The 23,929-nt window shown below is 41.1% G+C and overlaps 1 protein-coding gene across 1 annotated transcript in view; it reads left to right on the forward strand.

Annotated features, from left to right (window-relative positions):
* Window positions 1-23,929, forward strand: part of SLC22A4 (solute carrier family 22 member 4) — a 50,204-nt gene that overhangs the window by 14,764 nt on the left and 11,511 nt on the right. The window contains exons 2-5 of the mRNA XM_090064692.1: window positions 2,614-2,717; window positions 7,110-7,264; window positions 17,173-17,344; window positions 21,862-21,988. Coding sequence (XP_089920818.1) covers window positions 2,614-2,717; window positions 7,110-7,264; window positions 17,173-17,344; window positions 21,862-21,988 — 558 coding nt within the window. The remainder of the gene's footprint in view (window positions 1-2,613; window positions 2,718-7,109; window positions 7,265-17,172; window positions 17,345-21,861; window positions 21,989-23,929) is intronic.

A 23,929-nucleotide genomic window follows, 5' to 3' on the forward strand; every position in this document is an offset into this window, starting at 1 on the left:
CTTTATGCAAGCAAATGCTTGCAACTGTCTGTTGTTTGAAAAGCAGGTTAAATATCAGAATAACTGAAACTTCTGCTGGAGAAATATTTTACCTGCCATGCATTTAAGAAATATTTGTTTAAGCTGGCAAACAGTTCCCAAAACTATGTTCCAATTTACCTAGGGACAGGTTCCTGTAAAGGCATGGAGTCCAAGAATTATGGCTATAAACCTATTGTTAAAATTAACCTCTGCTTTAATCTGAGGCTTAATTAGATTATTTCATTATTACCCAAGGTTTACTCTGTAATGTAGGTTTAAAAAACTTTAGCTTGTAGGCTGAAATAATTAAAGCTGATGATTAGGAGAAATTATTCCAATGATGACTTGTGTTTTACATGTCTAATCAAGACTAATATCAGCAACAGAAAAGGTGGCAAACACTTAATGACCTCTGTAGTTTATTAAAATGGAATGTGCTTCAGAGGATGGCTAATATGAGAAAAAAGTCAGCGTATTTAACCTGACACTGCCTCTGTCATATACAGAAATACGACAATTCTTCTGGTAAAAATGGAAACTTTCACTAACTTGAGATCACACCACTTTCAAGCCTTCGGCCTGCTTCTATCCTGCATTAAGCCACGAGCCTCCTTTTTTTTTTTTTTTAACATAAGTGGCATCTGCAATGGTCTTTTTCCACTTGGGCTCTTGTGGTGTTATTTTTCTTGCCAAAGAACTAGCTTGGGACACTGGAAACTCAGCTTTCCTGCTGAATCCTTCTGGGAAAGTGGGAGGTTTTGACCTCTTCTCTTACCCCCATGGATTGTCTACATATATCTGTGGCCACTTAACGTTACTTCTTGTAGGGGCTATGCTGGCCACTGCTCCCCAGTTTCCATTCAGAAAGAAGGATAAGGTTGAATTTCTCAGTTTTGAGTATCCTTGCTTATTTTCCTCATAGCCTCATGGGGAAGGAGGATGTGCATGCCAGCCGCTTTACCCCATGGTATGTTCAGAGACCAACTCTGAAGGGACTTCTGTGCAACATAATGCTGTGAAGTGCATTCCCTGACCTCTGTTCCACATCAGCTCCAACCACTATTTGCTCCTGGTGGACCATATCATTTCCTGTTTTCTGGGACTGAAAATATTCACCATGGCATGGCAGTCCTCATGTTGGCAAACTAGAACAAAGCTCCAGAGCTGATGTTTCAACTAAAAATGCCCTCACTCCTCTCCCCTGAATGCCCTTCTTCTCTTCACTGAAAATGAAAACCATAGTAATCTAACAACTTCAGAACCAGGACAGTTTAATGAAAGAGATCTTCTAGGATAAAGGTTCAGTACTAGCAAATATTTTTACGTTGTGATGTAGAGAAGGTAAGCAGTGGGGCACAGTGTACAGATATGTCTTTGGCTGAGGTTTAGATATTTCTCAGACTCTTTGGAGCTTCCTGCTTTCCTCACATTTTCTCTGCTCAGCTCTGTGCCTGTGAACAAGACCCAACTTCCACCCCTTTTTTATGGCCACAGTAGCACAGGTCACTAGGAGTTACTAGAGGTCCTGCGTTCCCAACTTAAGATACTCTTACAGGTCTTGATTTGCATGAACTGGTGTTCAAACCTTTCTGAAAGTTAGACTTCTCTGGGATGTCTGTCTTTGGATAGCCAACACTGCTGATAAGTAGGGACCTACCTAACCTGCAGCAAGAGAAAGCAATTTTTGTAGCTTGGTCACAACCCAAAAAGCTGATTTTATGATGATTTGTAGTAGCCCTGCACCTTGGCACTGATTGGCAGAGAGGCCCCAGTGGGAGGAGGGACAAGGGATTGGCTGCCATCTTGACTGCTGGCTGCCCTTCATGCGGCTCCACCCCTCGGTGCTGATTGGCAGAGAGGTACGACAGGGCAGCTACCGTCATGGCTGCTGCTCTTTGTGCTGCCCTGCCAGTTGGTGCTTTTCCCTCACGGGCGCGTTGCAAAGCCAGGCTGCAGTAGTAGCAAAGAGCCAGCATTTTATTTTTATTAATTTTTTGGAGGATTGATTTCCTGAGAAATCGCAGCCGGTGCCATTTTTCACAGCAGTGGTGGAGATAAACATGTTACGTGGTTTCTGCAAAAATTGTGAAACTACCATTTAAGTAGGTCCCTACTGATAAGCACTGCAAGCACTGTAGGTATATCAACTGCAACCAACGTCTTCTGGCCACAGCTATGACTGAGCTCAGATTGGCCTTTTTCTGTGGTCAGATAAACCATAGGGGAATTGAATGGGAGGATGGGGGCACAGCTACAACTGTAAGCATATTGGAGGAGTGGCAAGTGTCCTTCTCTTCTCTTCTCTGGCTTCTGTTCTTACATTTTCCATTCTCCCCAGAGTTGAAATGATTGCATTTCCTTTCCTGTTTACTGTCTCTGCATTTGGGTTCTTGGTTGGGACCCGTCACTGTGTAATAGCTATACCCCTTATCCACAGCCAAATGGAAACACAAATATAGGAAGACGAGTCCAAATTATGTTGAAATTGGCCTACTGCTAAAATAAATAACTAATTTAAATCATCTGCTGAACCAGTTATAAAATGATATTAAGAAATAGGAAATATTAAATCTTGCTTTGTTTTTCTTGCAGTGGAATCTGGTATGTGACGATGATTGGAAAGCCCCACTAACCACCTCCTTGTTTTTTGTGGGGGTGCTGATTGGATCCTTTGTATCAGGACAGCTCTCAGACAGGTAAATCTCTTCTGCGTCTAGAAACGGAGACCACGTGTTAGTGACCTATGCTAAACAAAATGAGGGTCCTAATTCATGTATATGCTAAGATTTTCATGGGGGGTATAAGGGGTCTCCGTAAGTGTGTCTGAAAATCCCAGTCCTAACCTACCATTTGTTCAGTTGTCCCCTTTAGAATTAACACCCTTCACATCAGGAACTTTCTACAAAGCACTTATGTATGCGCTTAGATGTTCTGGAGTTGACTTCAGAAACGGTTTCTTCTGTGAATTCCCTTCAAATAGTCTCCTGAAGAATAAAACCTTTGTTAATACCATCACTGAGAAGCCAGTCTAGGAGCAGTGGGATGGCTTGAATTGAATGTATAATTTTGGTCCCTGTATGCAGAAGAAGGTTTGATGGAGACAAACTGAGCTGCTCCAAAATAGGAAGAATAAAGATGATGCTAAATTATTTAAAATCCTAACTTGGTTCATCAGGAATGGATACATATTTGCTATAATTTAAAGCTAAAAGACTATTGGGTAATCTAGTCTGATATTTGTATAACCATTATATTATGCAGCCATATTTAACCCAATGACATATGTTAGGCTAAAGCATATCTTCCAGAAAAGGATCTTGAAGAAATCAAGAGATGGAAAATCCTCCGCTTTCTTTGGCAGGTTGTTCTAACAGTTGATCACTGCCACTGTTAAAATTTGTTCCTGGTTTCCAATTTGAATTTGTCTGGCTTCAGCCTTGTGCCTTTCATTCTTGTTATGCTTCTCTTTGCTAAAGTAAAGAACCATGGTATTTTCTCTCTCCATAAATCCTAATCATTGTAACCAAGTCCTTTCTCAGTCGTCTCGTTGAATAGCTCTTTGTCTCCCATTGTGAGGTTCACAAATAATTTCTTTGACTCTTCTCTGCACTTTCTCCAGTTTTTCAGCATCCTTTCAAACCCTAAGCATGAGGACAGGGTGCCTTGTGTCAAGTCAGGGTTAGCTGCAACTCTTGGGTTCTCTCTGAGTACTGCCTTTCTGGCCCTTAGGCCTCCACTATACTCCTGCTCTTAGGCTGGGTACAAGGCCACTGCCTTTTTACCATCTGTGATTCCTCAGCAGGTTTGAGTCCTGAATGTCCTTCCTCCCTGTTAAGTGCTTGATATCTTAACAGGATAACAAGCACAAGAGAAATTAACACCACAGTCTGCCAGGAGATTTGACCTACTCCCAGCTTTTGTATGCCTAGTGTATCCCAGACACCTTAACCTCTGGGCTGATTTACATGCCTCTTTCCCCCATCCTTCATAGATTATCCTTTTAACTGCCCAGAAGTCCTTTATCTTGCCCTCTGTCGCTTGAACCTGATTAAACCAGTTTTTGGCCCACCATTAGGGATAGCCCTCTAAGTAGCACTGGTCTTTAATTATTAGTAACTGGAGGACATTCCCAGAAGTGTCTGTTCAGTGTACATGTAGTCTAAGTCAGGGGCGGGCAATTATTTCGGGTGCAGGGCTGCTTACCCATTTTGGCAAGCTGTCGAAGGCCGCATGGGTAGCCCCACCCCTTGACAGGTGCCCCACCCCCTGGTCACCATCTTGGGACCAATGTCTCAGGGCCAGTGCCAGGAAAACCCAGAGTGGGACACAGGCTGGCAGGGGTGTGTGCAGCTGGGCTGGATTGCACAGCAGGGAGAGTGGGGAGCTGGCCCAGCTCTATAGAGGCCCTGCTGGCTGGGACCCTGTACTCCTGCCGCCCTGCTCTGGGACACTGGTGCAGGCCCCGTGCTCCCACTGACTCCCGGACCTGCTCGCTCCCAGTGCCCCCGCAGCCCTGTGGTACAGGTGGGGGGCAAGACGCAGCCCCAACTCCGTGCTCGCCGGCAGGGAAGGAGCTGGTGCTGAGGCAGGGGAAAGCGGCCTCTCCCCCACCCCATGGCTGGCGCTCCCTGCTGCAGCGGCTCGCAGCCTGTGCAGGGCTGTCCTGAGCAGTCACAGGCGGCCCCACATGGGCTGTGAGTGATAGCAGCATGGGGTGCCAGGCATGGGGCAGGCGAGGGGCTGCTTTTTCCCCATGCTCAGCATCAGATTGCAGCCCGCCCCCACTGCCAGCCTGGGCCCTGCATCAGCTCCGGGCTCGCCTGTTGGGGCTGCGCCTGGCAGCAGCAGCTGCTCAGCATGAAAGAAAGCAGCCCCTCCACTTGCTGTGCTGAGCAGTGTTTGTCAGTGCCACCTCTGCTGTCCAGCGCCCGAGCTCCAAGCGGACAGCAGCAGCGAACACTGCCTGGCGCAACAAGTGGGGGCTGCTTTCTTCTGCGCCAAGCAGCTGCATGGAAAAAGGGTCCCTTGTCCACCCCGTGCCCAGTGCCTCTCTCAGCCCACCTGGGGCTGCTTCTCCCTGCTCAGGACAGCCCCTCACGGGCTGTGGGCAGCTGCAGCAGGGAGCACCAGCCACGGTGCAGGGGAAGGGTGGCTTTTCCCCAGGCCACTTTTCCTCAGGCTCCTTCCCTGCCCATGGTCCTCCCTCCTTACCTGAGTTTTTGGCGCAGTGCAGCCACATGGTCCCAGGCCAGAAGCCCCTCTTGGGGCTTCTGGCGGGGGGTGGGGCTGGGCAGGCCCTGATGTTGCAGGAGCCCACCAGGAATTACCCTAGGTCCTACTGCCCCTGACGTTTTTGACAGGAACCAAGGACAGATCAGTATTTTCTAAATTTTTGTAGGGGCACTGCAGGCCGGGTAGAACGGCCTCATGGGCCAGACTTGGCCCACCCCTGGTCTAACCGTGCCTGATTTAGTTGCTTCTAATCATAGAGCAGCAATACAGGAGCAACCCACCATTAGACTAACGTGTAATATTCATTAAATGTTACAGACATCTTCCATGTCTTTAAGCAGTGTTCCAGTAATGGTCTCACCACTGCCATACACTGGAAAAGTCATTTTCAGCTTCTAATCCCAACTGCTCTGTTTACTCACTAAGGGATCAAATTTGGCTTTTGTGCTGCAGCATTGTTCTGAAAACTCATGTTGCATTGTCTATTCCCCTGTCCTCTGTTTATAGAGCATCCTCAAGGTTTTATGTAATTGTTCTATTCTTGAATTAGGAATCCACTTTAGAGGATTGATGAATGTAGATTTGTGAAACGATGGAATGTTTTAATCCTTTAAATGTCAGATATCTAATTCCACTTGATCCAAAATTAATCTGTTGGCTCTTGACCCTGATACAAAAGCCAGCTAATCTTTTATCCTTAAAATGAGACTTGATAATCACTAAATCTCTCTGGCGCCATTTCTGTATTGAGAACATCCAAAAAAATCTCTAGAACATATGTTTGTTTTCACAAAAATTCACTTTGCTGGCTGCTGCCTGGGCACCGATAGGATTTCTTAGGAATATATAAAATTTTAGCAAGCCTTGTAACGTTGTTACATTTACACTCAAGTCAATGCATACCTGTGTATGCCTTTGAGTTCCGAGATAAAGTTACACCTAGTTTTTCCATAGAGAAAAATGCAAGTATATAGATAAGAAGTTGAGAAGAAACGAGGTGAAAGAGGGAGGAAAGTATAGGTAAACCATTGCTGTCATTGTCCTAAAAGACTAAGTGGCCAAAAACATCACTCTTGCCTTCCTTAGCTGCCTTGAGCAATTTGACTATTACACTGCAGTTGTATGGATTGTGCAGTCTTCCATGCTCTGGGTGCAGAGCTATTTTTGTTGGCAAAAATCAGAAGTGTCCTGCAGGAAAGAGAGTAATGTTCATACTTGTTAGGTCAGCTCTACTTCTTACTGAAGTTGCCTAACATTATAAGACTCCATGAAACCTTTAAATTCTATACAGTCATAGAAAAGTCCATGAAGACACAAATGATTCTATTGCAGAGCTTTTTTTGAAAAATGTGCTTTTATTAGGGCAACAGAGCACACTGAACAGTTAGAATAAAATAAATTGTTAAATGGCAGTTTCTTTGCTAAGCACCACCTATCCACCTATCCAGGTCCCTGAACAAGGCAGAAAAAATGTGCTTATGTAAGTAAAGACTGCATCATAGCGCAGAAAAACTGAACTAACGTTGCATAAGTGAGCTTGTTTGTCATTTCTTTATTTCTGCCTGTCTTGTAATTCTTCTAACAGCTTTTTACCTATGATATGTTCTGTGTTGCAATGATACTGATTTAAAATACTCTTCAGGATCTCTGTTCTTAATTTCTTCTTTGATTTAATTTCTTGGGTTCTAAAGCTCCTATATTTTAAGTATTTTTTTAAGCTTTTGACTGCTATCACTTTTGATGAGCCATGTGACTTTGACTTAGGTGTCTATACCAAGGCTCTTTTGCTTAGCCCACCTTCAAGAAATATTTTTTATGGATTTTGTATAATATTCTCATTTATGCCTTTATAAAAGGTTTGGCAGGAAGACTATTCTCTTTGCAACCATGGCTGTGCAGACTGGCTTCAGCTTCGTGCAGATCTTCTCTACCAGCTGGGAGATGTTCACAATACTGTTTCTTATAGTTGGAATGGGACAGATCTCTAACTACGTTGTGGCCTTCATATTAGGTATGAACATGTCTGAATTGCGTTAATGCTTGCTTTGTATAGTGGTGAATGCTTGGAAGAACAAAACAAAAGTAACATCGTTGTGGAGACCGCAACATTTTCCACCCTCCCTAATCACATTCATGAAGATATTTTTCCTTGGGAGCTTATAGGAATCTGGTTAAACAAGCATGACTATATGCTGAGTATATATTAGAGTAGATTATTATGAAAGAGTATTGCATACATCTTTTAAATAATAATGGGGGTGAAAATTATGTCAAACAAACATACAAAAACCCCCTACAGGATTTCCCAAGACCTTTAGAAGTGAAAAATGCAGAAGCAAGAAAAAAACCTGTTATCAAGTTTCCTGGTTTTTTTGTGGGGGGGGGTCCTATTCAGTAAGGTAGGTGTACGTGTGTGTAGGTCCTGTTGATTTCAGTGAGAATGAAGTGTTTAAAATAAATCATGTGCTTAGCTCGTTGCCCGAGTTGCATTCACTAAGTACGTATGAGGGGAGCTGCTCACCTAGTGAATTTGAAGAAATTTCTAATAATTCATGCACAGTAATAGTCTTCAAGTAAGTTGGAAGTCATTTTTCAGTCCCTTGACCGTTCCTTGAAATTACAGTGGCACTGCAGTACTTTTGTTAGTATTTCTGTCCTTAGTGGAAATAACTGTTAAAAGAGGCATTCATGCTTTTCTCATGGAGAAATTTATCCTGTGCAATCTAGCCTGAAAACCTTGTTGATTCTCATCCTCTCAGTAGAGAAAACAGTTGCTGTTGCAATAGTGAAAGGGAGTGTTCGAGGCTTGTTATCGAAACAAACACATCTCAGTTTGGAAAACCATGTTGCCTCACTCCTTGCTCCACCCACTCATTTGCAGCTTTCTTTCTGCTCCCTGTATTTCAGCACTGTGACAAAAGATCTGGGGTCAAAATTAGGCTGGGCAGGTAAACCCACAAACTCAGTCAAGCTGCATGTTCTTTTGTCACTGCTGAACTGCGTTGTTCAGTAACTAAAGTGTTGTAAATTAAAATGATCCATATTCCACAACTATATGATGTATTAATCAATGATTTCCCAAGAGGTTAAATTATGGGGGGAAACTGTTTGTTTCTGCCAGTCAAATTTAATGCAGCTTGAAGTTTCCCATAAAGTGCATATGTTGAGCCAAAAAGAAAGGTTTTTGACTATAATTTCACGTGGAGTGGGCAGAAATGTCACTGAAGTGACTGGCAAATGCCACACCAGGGATGATTTTCTTCTAGAATCACAAAAAAATGTCCACTAAGTTTTTTAATTTTCTCCTATTTTATTTAATGTAAAAAAAAAAAAAGCCTGAATTTTAAAACAACGTGGCTGTGAAAATGTCAGGATGTTTCTTACTTGTATAATTGCAGCTTTGACCTAAAGGAAGCCAAAATTAATGAATTTAAATCACCTCATTAATTTCATTTTTATAAATTTATTTTAATGTTCTTTTGAAATATTAATTAAGTGTTTTAAGAGTGGCAAATTCCATATGCATTCAGATATTCAATTCATTAGAGAAGAGGCTTGATAGATAATCAGAATGACAATGCATCCTTTTTATGGACTTGGTACTTGGAATATTCTTATCAGCTTTGGCAAGCTTTCGCTCAAGCCACAGTCTAAACGACTGGGAAATGATCTTAACTTTTGATGACGGTAAACTGTACCATTGCAACCCCAAGTGCTGGGAAGTTGTTTAGGATGTTAGGTCCTGTTCATTGCATGCTGTTCCTAATGCAGGTGTATATAAGTACTGTAGGCAGCTGTCCTGTGTTGTGGGATGGGACACTCTCTCCAAAACTTTTTGCCTCTTTCCCCTCACCTCCCCTTAAGTGATTTTTTTTCCCCCACTTAAATCGGTATCCCTTTTCTTGTTCTTACTGAAATGCAGGTGCTCTGTAGGTTGGATTCACCCCTACCCTTCCAAAGATGATATTGATGTGTGAGAGAGACCAATTTAGTGACTTAGCTGATGGGTTTATTGGGAGTCCCTGTGAGCCATGAGATTGTTTTTCTGGCTCTTACTAGGCAGCATGAGTAGAGCATGCTGAAGGCTTTTAGTTCTGGAAATGTGAACTTTGCCTGTTGCACGGTAGATATAGTGGTTTCTAGAAGTAAATACCTTAAATGACCGAAATATGGAGCTTGAGCTTCCCTGTGTATTTTTAGTTTCTTAGCCAAAAGAAAAACAAGTTCTCAAGAAAATCTGTGATTTATGAAAAATAATATTGTAGACATTTATCATTAAAAATGGTTGCTAATGTTTTATTGATGACTGCATCTGAGAGTAATTTTTTCCCATTTTATATTCATTAGAGCTTTTGCTAGGCATAGAGCTTCTAGAGAGAAACAATGGCCCAGGCATGTTTACAGCAGGCATTCAAAGTCAAGTACATTATAACCCAGACACATTTAATTGACAGTCGTCCTGTTTTGTAAAGTAAGGATCTTACCCAAGATTTCCCCATTTTAAATCAAACATTATGGCTAGAAGCCAAACAAAAGACTTGAATTGAACCATTAACTATTCTTAATTTATTTTCTCAAAACTCACAACAACCTAGTAAGCCCTGAAAAAACTTCACTAGGTGATCTAGAATGATCCACTACATCTGGCAGGACTGGTCCTTCCATTAGTGGGAATAACTTATTTTTTTCTAAGCCTTTCTTGTAATTCTGTAGATGCATCTTTCAGCCTGGGAAAGCTTTTCTGTATTTTTTTTTTTAAATAGTCTCAGACGTTTGTTACTCTCTGTATTCAAAGACAGTTACTATAAAAATATACCAAACTGTAAAGACACAGGTATTGTCCCGGAATTGCAAAATTGCTCTTTTTCCGGCAAAGGAGAAGAAAGACAAGGAGTTCAGGTAAATGTAAATGAAAGGCTTGCTTTAATGTTTTAATATTTTGCTCTAATAAATGTTTTTGAATTGACTAATCTAAAATTGTAGGAATTGAATACAAAAATGTAAAATTCCACATCATTGCTTTAAATGTCACACTTCTCCTAAAACAACCTATAAGTGCATGAAGCACAAGCAAACAGACACCAGAGGAAATTTCTGTAGCTCTCTCGCAAAAAACAAAACAAAACCCCAAACAAAACAGCCTTGGAAGCAACCTTGAGTGGAGAGAAAATGCTTTTTTTCAAATTGTTTACAGTGGAATTATTCCAAAGACTTGGCTACTGAAAGGCTGCAGTCCAAAATAACAGGTGTCTCTTGGACTGGTTTTTGATCTTGGACTTTTCTGTCGTTATAGCAGTATTCAATGATTTGATGCATTACATAACTAACACCCCAAATTTCTGTGACCTTTGTCTGTCCACTTGATGGATTTTTATTCAAGTCCAGGTCACATTCTGGGAACAATAGACTCTAAAGCCCATAGTGATACACAGTGTGTGTAGCCCAAGAGGCTTTAGGATAGAATTGTTATGCCAGGATATTTTTCTTTTTGTTTTGCTTTGTTTAGTTTGCTTGTTTATGGGTAAGCTATGCATTTTATTGGAGAATAAGCCAAGTGCTTGAAGGCTTATGCTGCTCATGTCTCTAAAGGATTAGCTACTGCATTAGCACTGTGCTCTGTGTGAGTCAGCTGCCAGGCTTCGTTTTCATTTAGAGATGTGCATCTATAACAACATCTATGTTACAAGATACTGTCCTCTTTTTCATGTCTTTCAACCTATGATTTTTTGCTGCTGTTCTTTTCCAAAAATGAAATAATAGAAATTGAGCTGATATCAATAAATTTCTCACCTTAAAAGACTCTGCTTCAGTTGACTGTTTACATCAGTCCAGAGACGTGTCCCCCTACAATATCATTCAAAACTGGGTTCGATGTTAACCCTTAAATTGGTTACAGTAAGGATCACTAAACAAGGAAAACCAAATTAATTATTTGTAGAGCATATTGTGAAAACTCCTGAGAGTATCATTAGTGATCTGTCTCTGAGAATCTCCCGTAGGATGGTGTTAAAAAGAAATTAATGGGAATAAGCAACACAATGTGGAAGCTCAGACCCACGGCTAAAATTGATTTTGGTGGTTGTTGTTTAATTGTATAAGATGTTAACAGTGCTGCTAATCAGCCCTTCTGGTATGAACTACCTTCTTTTTTCGTGGAGTAGACTAGTGGCTCTTTGCTTGGAGTAGCTACTTCCAGCATCTAGTGGAGTGCATCCAAATGGCACTCTCATAATATCCCAGTACTGCACCTTTTGTGACTCAGTTATCTACCAACACAGTTATCATGGTGCAGCGTTAGGATTGTGGTGCAGTTGTTCTTTTGCAGAATTTTCCTTGCAACCAAAAACACCTTCAGACTGCTGGAAAGGAATTGTGTCTCCCCATTTTCTCCCATTTCCTTTCTTTCCTTGCACCCATAGAAGAATGAAGAGAATCCTAAACAATTTCCCCCTGCCTGTTCAGTGGTCATCAATGCTTTCATGCTTCCAGGCAAAGCAAGAGAATTGCTCTTCAGTAGAATTAACTCTACCAAAGGCACTTCCAGATCACAGAAGTTTGAATGTGATTTTAGAGCAGTGATTCTCAACCAGGGTGCAACAGCACCTTGGGATGCCTTGAGATCCATTCAAGGGTGCCACGGGCTGCCACTCAGTGTTAGCATGGTAAGGTGTGCAAACATGATTCACAAGATAAACCCATAGACTTCATATAGGAATTCATGGTTTTAAAAACAGCCTGAACTGTTGTGGTCTTTCTGAGCTCCTTGCAACAGAAGAATTGCTCTCATTTTTCTGTAGTCAAAACACAGGTGAAGACTAAGAGCTGGCATTGTCTGAGGACTATATCGAGTGTCATGAGGAGTGCCCCAAATCACAAAAGGTTAAGAACCACTTCTCTAGTGTTATTAACTATGGCTCTTCTGAAGACTAAACAGCCTTGAGAGATCATACCAACTTCTCTGCCGTTGGTTCTGTCAGCTTTTGCAATCTCCTAAAAGAGGCTTCCTCCATCTTTTGGCCAAGTTGTCATACTTGTGGCCTAATCCTTGTCTCAATGAAATCAATCATAGACAGTCTTTTGTTCCAGTCTACAAAGGAGTTTCTCCTGTCTGGAATTCAAGAAGGGACCCTTGCTATTCTCTTTTCCACATTTCCCCCACAAAACTCTGTTAAATAGTAAAACTTCTTAAGAGGCAAGAATTCTTCTGGGTGATATCTTTTATTGGGCCAACTGTATGATTGGGATAGACATAAGTAAGCTTTGGGGTATTGCAGAACTGTTCCTTAGGCTAAGGTGGCAGAAACTTTAGCTATTGTTCAGAAACTGCCCAGGACTTCTATTTTTAAGAGCACCTGATTCAGGCTTTCAAAAGGGATTAATAAAATTCTGCACAGTGTTTTACAGGAAATGCAGAGCAAGGGGAAAATTCATGAATAAGACCTGGCTAAATCAGAAAGTCTCAAATTGTTGGTTTAACACCTTACAGGTCAGGTGCAGGGATCTGGCTGTCATGTGGTGCTGACTCTCCTGCTTCTTTCTAGCTCCCAGTCATGTTAATGAGAGCTAAAATGCACAAATACTTTATAATGTAGGTCATTCCTGAAGTGGCTGGAGGGATATCAAATGAGCATGGATGGAGGGAAAATGGCCTGCAGCCTTGGAAACAGGAGGGAAGGGTCCACATAACAGTCTCTTTATTAAAATGTGTTCCCTGTTCTGCAAGTGTTTGAACAGTTGACTTGAGAGAGGATGCACATAGAGATGTGAAGGCCCAGAAAAAAAACCTGAAAAATTTGGAGGAAAAAAACATTTTCCCCGTCTTTTTTCTGAGACCTTTTTTTGGTTTTTTCCAAAAAGTTGAAAATTTTTGGAAAATTTTTAAAAACCTCTTATGAAATATTTTCTTTTAGAATGATGAATAAAATGTTTAAGATCAGGTGTTCATATATTGCTACCCTTTACTCACCAAAAATGTTTCCTAATAATTATGTAATAGGAAGACTTTTATGTGAGACTATCTACAGTATCATATTGCAATTCCTGTACACCGAGGACAAGCAGTACAGTACAACTCACATCTTGCTCTTGCATTTGAATTTCTGTCCCAGGGGGCACTGGCATTTTCACAAGAGAAGGAAGAAGGATTCAGTGCCTTCTTTGCTTGTGGACTTCCTCTGTTGTTGACTTTTGGTCTAGAGGTTGGTGGATCTGTTCCTGTCCTCCTGACTGGGCCTCAAAGGACTGGGAGTAGACACTGGCGGCAGCATCCATTTGTTCCTGTAAAGATTAGAAACAAGGAGCTTATTGCCCTGCTTGCTCAAAAGCCTCAGGAGAAGAGACAGACCAAGTCTAAAAGTTTTGGAATTAGAAGGAACCTGCCTCCTCCTGGCCCTGTGACCGTGAGATCCACAAAAGTATACAGAAGCAGCACAAAGGAGCTGAAAGAATGGGCTAAACTTGCATTTTAATGATATTGTGAAGTTGGACACTCTGCAAAAGATCTATAGAAGAGCAAAAGAAGTTATAAAACATAAAACATACTCATAGCTGCAATCTTTAAGAAGAAGCAGGAAGAGAAGAATGCAAAGAATAAAGTAGTGACACACTCAAGCTCTGTAGTAAAACTAGAGGGGGTACAGTGGTGATCTCATTTGAAAATTTACTAAAAAACAAAGGAGGTCTTCAAGAAACAGTAATAACTGAGGATCTTAATGTACCCAGAAGTGTAAGGAACACTGTGCTTAATGAGGATGTCTTTTGGGTTCAGCTGCAGAACTCCCTGAAGATTCTAAGGCCAGTTTCTTCAGCAGTCACTGCATCTGAATCAGACAGTGCACTTTTGTCAAACATTCCTTACCAAATTACCCAGATAAAATCAACTGTTTTTGAGAATCTAAGTGCATCTCCACTTACAAGTACAGAAGAAAGAAAAGTGAAAGACTGTTAACAGATAGGAAGAATTTTGTTGCCAATCAGTTAATGCTGCTGCAAATCTTGTGGATCCAAGGTTCAAAGGCAGACATGTTAGTGATGATAGCACTGCTGCTGCATTTGACTGAGTTACAAAACAAGCAACACACTTAGGACTTGATGTTGGAAAGGTACTTTCAAATGTTGCAGAATACAGAGTATCTTCAGGTATTTGGTCCAGGAATCCAGTCTGGGACTCTGCCAAGCATATCCCTTCTGCAGAGTGGTGGCAAGACCTTTGCACATCACAGCATCTAATTCCTCTTGTTTCTCGCATGCTTCAGCTTCCTCCATCTTCTGCAGCATGTGAAAGAAATTGGTATTAGACAGTTTCATGTAGCAGAATTTGTGTTCAATGAGTCTTGTTTTTCCCCCTTTTTTCTCAGCTCTTTTTCGAAAAATGAGTGCTTTCTGTATCTGCTTGACACTGTGGAGGAGACTAAGTTCAGAATACATTATAACTTCCTTTATTTTACTATAATGTTGATGGTTTCTTCTATTTTCAACTTTAATTTTTGCTGTTTCTCATAAACTAGCAAAAACTAAGAGATGCTAGGTTCCTTTGAGTTCAGCAGCTTGTAGCTCCATTTGTAACAAAAATTAAAAGCATTTTAAAGTAAATTCAATTAGTAAATTTGTAATTATTATTTGATTATACTTTTAAATGTAATAAATGTACCAAACATGATATTTTTATGAGCAAACCAAGTTATACAGAATTAATGTTATATTCTTAAAGTACCAAAGTGAATTTAGATCTGTAAAGGGTGCTAAGAAAATACGTATTGCATATATTTCAATTTTCCCAAAATTTCTGTTTTTTTCCGGGAGGAAAAAAATCCCAAGGGAAAATGTGTTCTGTTTAGTTTTTTTCTCCCATGGCTTTCAAATTTCTGGAAATTTGACATCTCTAGATGCACAGAACAGGAAGAAATGAAAGGTAATGATTGGAGTAATTCAGGAATTGGAACTAAAATCAGTATTGCCAATATTGGTAAGACAGGACTGATTAAAAGCCACTGTCAGTTTGCTTTACTAATAAAACATGAGGCTGTTCATCATGTTGTTTATTCTTTCAGCACGTTGTTGGGCTAGCAGGCTGAAAACACAGGGTAGTTTATTTAACTGTCAGGGTTTTATTATGCAATAGTATATTTTTTGAGTTGTAAATACCCTGAGGGGATAGTTTATATCTATTTTAATTAGGGATTATGTGGTGTCAATTTTTTTTAGTTGTTTTATTTTCATAGGAACACATTTAGACACCCCCTACCTACCTTCCCTAGGGCCAGATCAGTGTTCTGAGGAATCTGTTGGAGCATTTCAACCAGCCGTTCCTCAATAGTGGTAGAATGCAATGCTTAAGTGCCACACTGCCAACACTGGGAATTGGCTGGCAGAGGAGCAAGTGGAGCTGTAGCTCACTGCACTCGGGTAATCAGAATGTCTTCAGGAGCAAGAGAAGTGAGTAAAGCAAATCTGACATTGGATTTTGTCAGTACTGATGATATCCTATTATATACTAGGAAGAGGTGGCATTATTCTGCGTAGAACTGCATCTAGTATAGTTCACTTAACTTTAAAGATGTAGAAAAACTCAAAAGGTGGAAAGAAGGGTCATGGGAAAGATCAGAGGCAAGTGTAAAGGGACTCTCATGCAAAGACGAATTTAAAAGGCTGACTTTGCAAAGGAGGGTGGACATTTAAAAATGTCCTAGGCCAAGATTTTCAAAGACAGGCGCTTGGAGTTAAGCACCCAGACAAGCAACGTGATTTTTCAGTAGCAGTGCAGTTACTAGTGTCATTGAAGCCCATGGGATCTTCTGGGTGCTCAGCATTTTGCAAATCTGGCCAATGAAGGTCACGCATGTGTCCTTGTTTTTCTTCTTGCATGACACCTGCTTTCAACAATTAGTGACCCTGTTGAACATGCCACTGTAGGAAGGCACTGAAGCAATGAATTTGCAGAATATTTAAGTCTTGCTCTGTTCAGGCAGCTAACAGCCTCTGCAGTGAACAACTTGTGCCATTGTTCTGTTCTCAAGATTCAAGGCACAAGTTGATCCCCATGGTATGGCTGCATTTCTATAAGGAACTGGACTGTGCATCACCAGATACATATATCTTCTTCAGAAGCACCTGTCCCTGACTACTGTGGGACACATTACAGAGATATGGGGGCGTTATGGACTAATATGCCAATTCCTGTGTCCTAAGACAGGGGGTCGGACTCGATCTGCTCATGTCCCTTCCGACCCTAGAAGCTATGAAGACTATTACTATTGAGTTACTAGTTCAGTTTAAATTTCCACATCAGAGTATTTATAGTCACAAATGTCTTTGAACTGATGGCAGTTGAGGACAAAAATTCAAAAGATGTTGTAAATTGGTTTTTTTCCTCTGGTGCCACACTTTGTAAATAGCAGATTTCACTAAAGAAATGTAAGACTCTTCCCTCCTGTCTCCTGAACAAGTGTTGATACTAGTCCTGCAGAAATGTAGAAGGCTAGTGAAAGAAAAGTTCCTTTTTTATTCAGATATTTTATATGGTTCTGCAGCAGCACGGGTGTTACCAGGAGAGAAGTGAATAGTAATGCTGTATTCCTTGAAGTCTGTTTCTGTCGGATCAGCAGGGGACGCTGGATGTCATATTTCCACACAATATGATAGCTGAACTTTAAAACAGCATAACTTCAAAATACAATATTCAGTTGAAATCTAAGGGACTCTTCCATGAAAGTAACATCATTTTAACGTTCCTTTAATGTTGGGTCAGAACTCCTTGACAGTGACACTTTGTGTTGTAAAGGAAATGGCTTCTTTTCTTTTCTAAATCTTTTCTAAGGTTGTATTTTGGCTTATTCTTGTAAATGTGAAAAAAATACTTAGACATGGATTAAAAAATAAAAAGAGTTTAAATGCTAATCCACACTCCCTTGTTTTGAACAGGCACAGAAATTCTTGGCAAATCAGTTCGTATTATATTCTCTACATTAGGAGTTTGCATATTTTTTGCAATTGGCTACATGTTGCTGCCACTATTTGCTTACTTCATCAGAGACTGGCGGATGCTGCTACTGGCTCTTACTGTACCTGGGTTGTTCTGCGTTCCACTGTGGTGGTGAGTTTAATTGTATTGCAAGGTGTTCAGCTTCAGGAAGTCCTTTCTGTAGCTGATTGCCTCTTTTAAACTGTGATATAACCAGTTGGGTTATAACTTCAGTTGGCTGTGGATTTTTGTTTCCTTCACTTCTCGGCATTGTGGTTGCCAAGTGAAGAGCAGTGCCTTGGAGATGAACCATTAAGCCAGTTTTAAACAAGTGTCTGTGTAATCCCCATTGACACTGTGCGAGTCTGCCTCAGGCTGGCTTTCCAGTGCCGTTTAGTAGTTCTTTCCAGACTATCTGACTCTTAGCTTCATATGACCTTTACTGCCTTTTTTATCTCTCATTGCTGATTTGCACTGTACAAGCTTTCCTTTCTTACTTTTTCTTTCATTTGTTTTCTGAAGCTTATTCTCTCTATATAGATACAACTGCTGGAATATAATAAAATCTTCTTTATTGAAACAACACACAAGCTGTGCATCTTGCAGTGTACAGTGTTTCCAATGAACAAAATTCTTGTGTAATCTTCTGCCACTACCCTATGTAGCTGCACCATTATATACGACATATCTTGCCCTTGAAGAGGGAGGGGGATCTCTTTGAATTTAAATGACTATAATCTTTTCCCAACTCGTGTACTCTCGCTGACCCTGGCACCAATATGAAACAAAAAACCAAAATCTTAAAAGTCAGAGAAGTTTAGTGGGGGAAACAATGCTCCCTGGAGAAGTCAAATGGTGCCAGGCTCATTTGAAAACAAGATTCTAACTTAGACTAAGATCCTCTATCTTGTTCCATATGGGAAGGTAGTGAAGCTGGAGGGGATCTGTTCATGTGTAGAGAATTACCTGTTTGAATCGGGTTGCATGTGTGAGGCCTGAATCAACACAAGGGCGATCATAAAGCATGTAAGAAGCAAGAGTTACAACACTCGAACCCTGTTACTATAAAGAAGTACATCTTGGGTGTTGTACCCAGATTCCCCACTAGAGGGAACACCAAAACCATGTTTATGTGAGTTAAAAAAAAAAAAGAGAGGTGCATGTCAATCCTGCCTTCTTCCAGGCAATGTAGTATGGTGTAACTTTTCTATCTGTGCTCAGACTTAAAGTCCTGGCGCAGTCTGGATTGGTTCAGGAAACCAGGTGTTTGTTCCTCTGAAGTGGCCTTTAAAAATTGGAAAGAACTATGGATTAGCCCAGCAGTCTGTAGCGGATCATATGTCAGCAATTTTCAACACTTAGTTTATATGTTGTGTAGGTAGTATGTGCTCCAAATACTAGGTAACTCTCACTTCCAAGTGTGGCTTGATGGATTAATAGTCTGTAGCAGTGCAGAGACCCTTTGTAGTACAAGTACCTGATACCATACATAACATTCAGTTGCACAGAATGAAACCAGGCATTGCTGTCCCTTAGAGCAGCATCAGCAACTCCAGAGCAATCCGGTGTTTGTTAATCTAGCCTAAAGAAACCTTCTTCTCAAGATCCTGTTCTCTCTCTGTGCTGGCTTAAAAATCCTCATTCTATAAAGGGGCCTGTCTGGCCCCTTTATAGACTGGGGGTGCCTCACTTCCTGCTCCTTGGAGACCTGTGTTTATGGGGGGGGTCTGTGCATTTTAAATCATTTATGAAACAAATCTAAAGTAGGTGAGACTCCTCGGATCCTTGGTTAAAGAATTCCATTTAAATCAGCAGGGACTGTTAGATGCTTTTCCTGGCTTCTGCCGCAAGGAGAACCTTTTCTCTGTTCCTTCTGTATTCCTGTTCTCCTTTGACCCCTGTATGGCTGAGCACACAGCTGAGATCAAAGGTGGCAGTTCCTCTGGGAGAGGGCATGTATTTGAGCTCTGAAAGCCCATCAAGGGGGAGCTTCTGCGAAGACCTAAAATTGTATCTGGGGCACATGCCTTAAGGTAAGTGTTCTTGGCCTTTTCTTGGCAATTGGGTGAGCTGAGATGAGATGGGCTAGAGTGTGCACCCTCCTGCTAGGAATTCTGTTTCCACTTTTTGTCCAGGAACATGAGTGCCTATCACAGGTCTGAAGCCTCTGTAGACAAGTGTAGTAGGTAAGGATCATCTGGCCTTTAGGCTTTATGAGAAATGCCTGTCTGACAGGGTTTTGCACCCAAAGTGCCAACAAACCATTGTATCACATGGGTAAAGAAGTACCGTTAGGCACTCTTTCCTGTATCTTTACTTTTTTCCAGTTGCCAGATTGCCAAAGGAACAAGCAAGCTTCAGCAGCAACATAAAAAAAAAAAAAAAAGACGTTCCTTGCTCTGCACATGTAGCACTCGGATGCTGTATTTTGAAAACATGACCCTCCTGATTCCATCTGTCCAACCTTAACAACTTTTTTCCCAGAGGCTGGTCCACACTCTGCTCTTGGCTGTCTGTGTGTTGGTTTTTGTCTGTTTTATCTCTGCACTGCTGTCATCCACCCACTGCTTTACAAACTGACATACATTTAAATAAATATTAAAGCTCTCCCTTCACTCACCCACAGCTTATTATGTACTCCCAGTGTGAAAAGGAAAGAAAACATAGACAATATGGGAAGGCTTAATGTTTTGTTTGGCCTGGTCAGCAGATGAGAGAAGAGAAGCTATGTGCAGGACATCTGTGTTGGGAAGTCAGTGCACTAGTTTCCTGGAGAGAGCCTTGTTTTAGAAGGTAGGGGTGGGAAATGTGGGGTATTTCCTTTACTCCCAAGAAGGTGCATGTTTCCTTCAGAAAAGAGTTCTCTCCTTTCATGCCAGTCTTGCCCCACAAGTTTCTCTCTCGTTCCTTGAAGCCACCTCATTTCTGATATATCAAAGAAAGCCATAGTTTTATGTCACTCTTAAGTAAAACAGATTAAACCAGACTTATGGACTGTGAAATCCCATCTTGGTGAACTTAACCTTTCTGCAGGGTTTCGGCTGCTTTGTTTTGTTGTTTAATTGCTGAGAATGTTAAACCTTTTCAGAACTGTTTCCCCAATACCAGTTTGCTATCCCCTGAATGGAGAATTGGTCAGATTTCCTGTGCAAAAGCATTACTGTAAATGATTTAATTTGAAATGCTTTTGGAATCCATGATATATGCATGCAGGCTCTTTGCAACTCCTTTGCAGCTGACAGCATTGTTTTGTTATTGAACAAGAGAGAAAGAAACAGCTGCTGAGGATAAATCTCAAAAAGAAGTATATAAATATCTGCGAGAACTCCTAAGGACTCTCCAGATAATTTGCACTGATCTTCCTGAAAAATCCTGGCTGGGGCACTAGTGAAAAAGTGTGTGGCCAGTATTTTCCTAGTTGTTGTTTGTTTGTCCACATCACAAACATTGAATAAATATTGCCTAAATGATATCCTCTGGGTCTGGTGCAGCATCAAGATACCAAGGTGGATGGAGACTGAGGTTCTTTGGCAGCAGTGTGTTTTGTGTTGGGGGGGGGGAGTTTGCACAGTATCTGCCAGTAGCATTAGACTCGGATACTCAAAGGTATTTCGGTGCCAGTGCCTCTTGTCATTTCCTTTCAAGAAATATCCAATCAAAAAGTGAGAGAGAGATACTCCAAAGGTGTCCTGAATACCCCTTGTTTCTGCAGTCTGTTTGTTTGTTATTCATTGGATGACCTGTAAAGTAATGAAGTTGGATTGAGGTCCTAATTTTACTTTAGTAGCATAAAAACTATTAATTGGGTGGCACTTGAGGCCTTTGAAAAGAATTTTAGCAGCTGCCATGCAGGCCACTAGGTTATCTGTCAGGAAAGTTAGTCTCTGACCTGTTCTTCCAGAGAGAAGAAGGACCACAGACTAGGAAGGGCAAGACAGCAGTTGAAGGATTTAAAGCTCAGAAAGAAAGGGGTGAAGGAGATCCATGCACCTCTGTTCTGTGTTTGATATGAACAGTCATGATCATGTTTGGATTGGTGAAATACAGTCATAGCTGCAAGATGGCACTGCCACGGTCCTCCTACCTGACAGGTTTTGAGCAGCTTCGCCTATGGTAGGAAAGTGGTATGTAGAAGCTCTCTGAGGTACAGAACTTTTAAATGTCTGCACCTTCTTTTTTTTTTTAATATCCATTGCATAGATAAAGCATTTGTGTGTCATATCTTCAGCTTCCTGTGCCATTCCCATACAGCTGGCTTATATATACTTGATTTTGATACCAGCCAGAACAGAAGTTACTCATTAAATGGCAAAAATATTCAGTTTCATTGATATATATTAGCTACCCCTTTCAGAAATAAAAAGCCCAAACCAAGAGCGCAGCTAACTTTAGATATGTGTACCGAAAAGGGGTCCAGTCATGCAACCACTTAGTCAGTTAGGTTACCGGTGTACTTGTAGTACCATTGAAGTCAAAAGGACAATTCATGGTAGTAAATTTACCCACATGCTTACATCCTGGCTGGATTGGACCCTACCGTAAGAACCAATCTGTTAAGGGGATGGGAAAAGATATGATAATGAACACAATCAGTGGAGTCACGGGATTCCTGGAAATGTGGAGTCATTTTATTCTGAAACTTGTTGTAGGGTCATTCCTGAATCTCCCCGGTGGCTGATCACTCAGAGAAGATTTCAAGAGGCAGAAGTCATCATCCGAAAAGCTGCTAAGATGAATGGCATTACAGCCCCAGATGTGCTGTTTGACCCTGTGGAGGTATATTTTTACCTGTCTTTGATTTGCTACTTAATAATTCTTCGTGTCGTCCTGTTTGGACAGTTCGCTTCCATATTCTTTTGAAAAGCCAAAATAAAAATAGCTCTGCCACCAGATTTGTAGCTAATAGTTCATATTTGGCATGAGCCATGCTGACAGTAATGCAGCTGGCATCACAAGTGGAAAAGTAGAAATTAGACTTGCTTTTCTATTTTGGTAGTAAGATCTCTCATTTTTAGTAATGACTCTCTGTGCTTTTCAGTTAGGAACAGGCTCTTATAGGATGGAATCTGTCCCTGGGAAACCTGGATTGCTTCCTCACCCAGATGAGAAAATCAAAGGAAAATAAACTTTCATCTCAATTGGATGCAGCATTCACAGCTGATAACTTAACACTAGCACTTCCAAAAGAGAGGTTGTATGAGGGGCAGTTGTTCTGGTGCCCAAAGCTTTAAAATATATGACTGCTAGTCAAAAATACCAAGGGAATAAGCAAGGCTTCACTGATCAACCACAGCACAGAACTGAAGGAGTGCACCTCATTACTAAGGATGTGCAGAGTGAAGGCAATTCCAGTGTACACCTAGCAGTCTTTCTGACTTGGTATGCTGCCCTTTTTGATAAGTTCTTATGTTGTATCTTCTATAAAATTGTACTATGTGATAAATCTAGTGCTTGACAGACTAAACTGTGCACATGCCCTTTTGTTTTCTTTTTGCTATGCCACTTGTATCTCTTCTCAAAAAGCAAATGGGCTCTGAAGATACGAGTCCTCCTCTAATAGCTCTCTGAGACAGAGGCACCACCCCTATTTCACAGCCATAGCTTTGTTGCATCTTTTAATGCTGGAAATGTTTTGGGGGGTTTTTTCTGGCTGCTGTAGAAAAGCTTATCTGTCGTCACTGCCACCTTACTTTTGGATTAAAGGGCAGTCTGTTACCCTCTCCCTCCATCCCAGCTGCACAACTATGAGTATATAGCCCTAAAAGTCATATCAGATAGCAGTTTATAATTGTACCTTTTATCTCCTGTTAAAGTGATTTTGGAGCCCGAGAACTATGTTGTACAGAAAATTTTAGAAAATGAAATCTTCCAGCTAGCCAATTCTGTACAGCCAAGGAAGCAGCAGTTAAGTTTTGCCCAGACAGGCCACAGTACCATAATTTAGTCTGTGGTGCTTTGTCCCCATGGCTGTTCGGTCCTTAGTTGACTGTTCCCCTAAAATTACCTTAGTATCTTGTATATGTTATGTATACATGGCATCTATATACTACACAGTTGCCAGAGAATAGCAACTTCTTTCTATACCTAGGTCATGGCAGGGGACCGGACTTGATGATCATACAGGTCCCTTCTGGTTCTATGATTCTGTGTATAATTTATGGCCACTTACTCAAGCAGAGGGTAATTCTTAGGTGGAAGGCTTATCTCTATGCTCTGAATTAGTTTGATCAAACCAAGGAAGTCCGGTGGGTGTGTGGCAGAAATCAGTGGAGAGCAGCATGGAAACTGTTTGCAGCACCAAGCTAGGTCTCAGCCTCTCTCACCAAAGAGAGCAAGGGTGGTAATTTTCATTCTGGTGAGTTATTGAGCTCCATACTAGTTTTTCTCATGTGCCGTTGTAATTGATTACTGCTGATACTGTGTAAAACCTAGAATTCTTACTCATTTTTTTTCTTACACCGATTGTTAATTTCAGCTACAGCGAGAGATGAGAAATTGTGCTGAAAGTAACCACTGGTAATGAGGTCACTTCTAGGAAGGGTTTTTAAGGCACAAAGGAGGAGAAGTTCTTGCAAAGATTTCCTCAAGAGAAGACCATTGGAGTACAGGCAATCTAACTGTTGTGGCATCAGAGCTGTCCTTTGCCACAAGTAAAATAAAGAAGCATTGGTGGTAAAGAGCAACTAAGTTTCCTGTCAGTGGAGTGCTTTTGCTAAT

Source organism: Crocodylus siamensis, chromosome 10, assembly GCF_052110815.1.
Source record: "Crocodylus siamensis isolate JL-2025a chromosome 10, ASM5211081v1, whole genome shotgun sequence".
NCBI lineage: Eukaryota > Metazoa > Chordata > Crocodylia > Crocodylidae > Crocodylus > Crocodylus siamensis.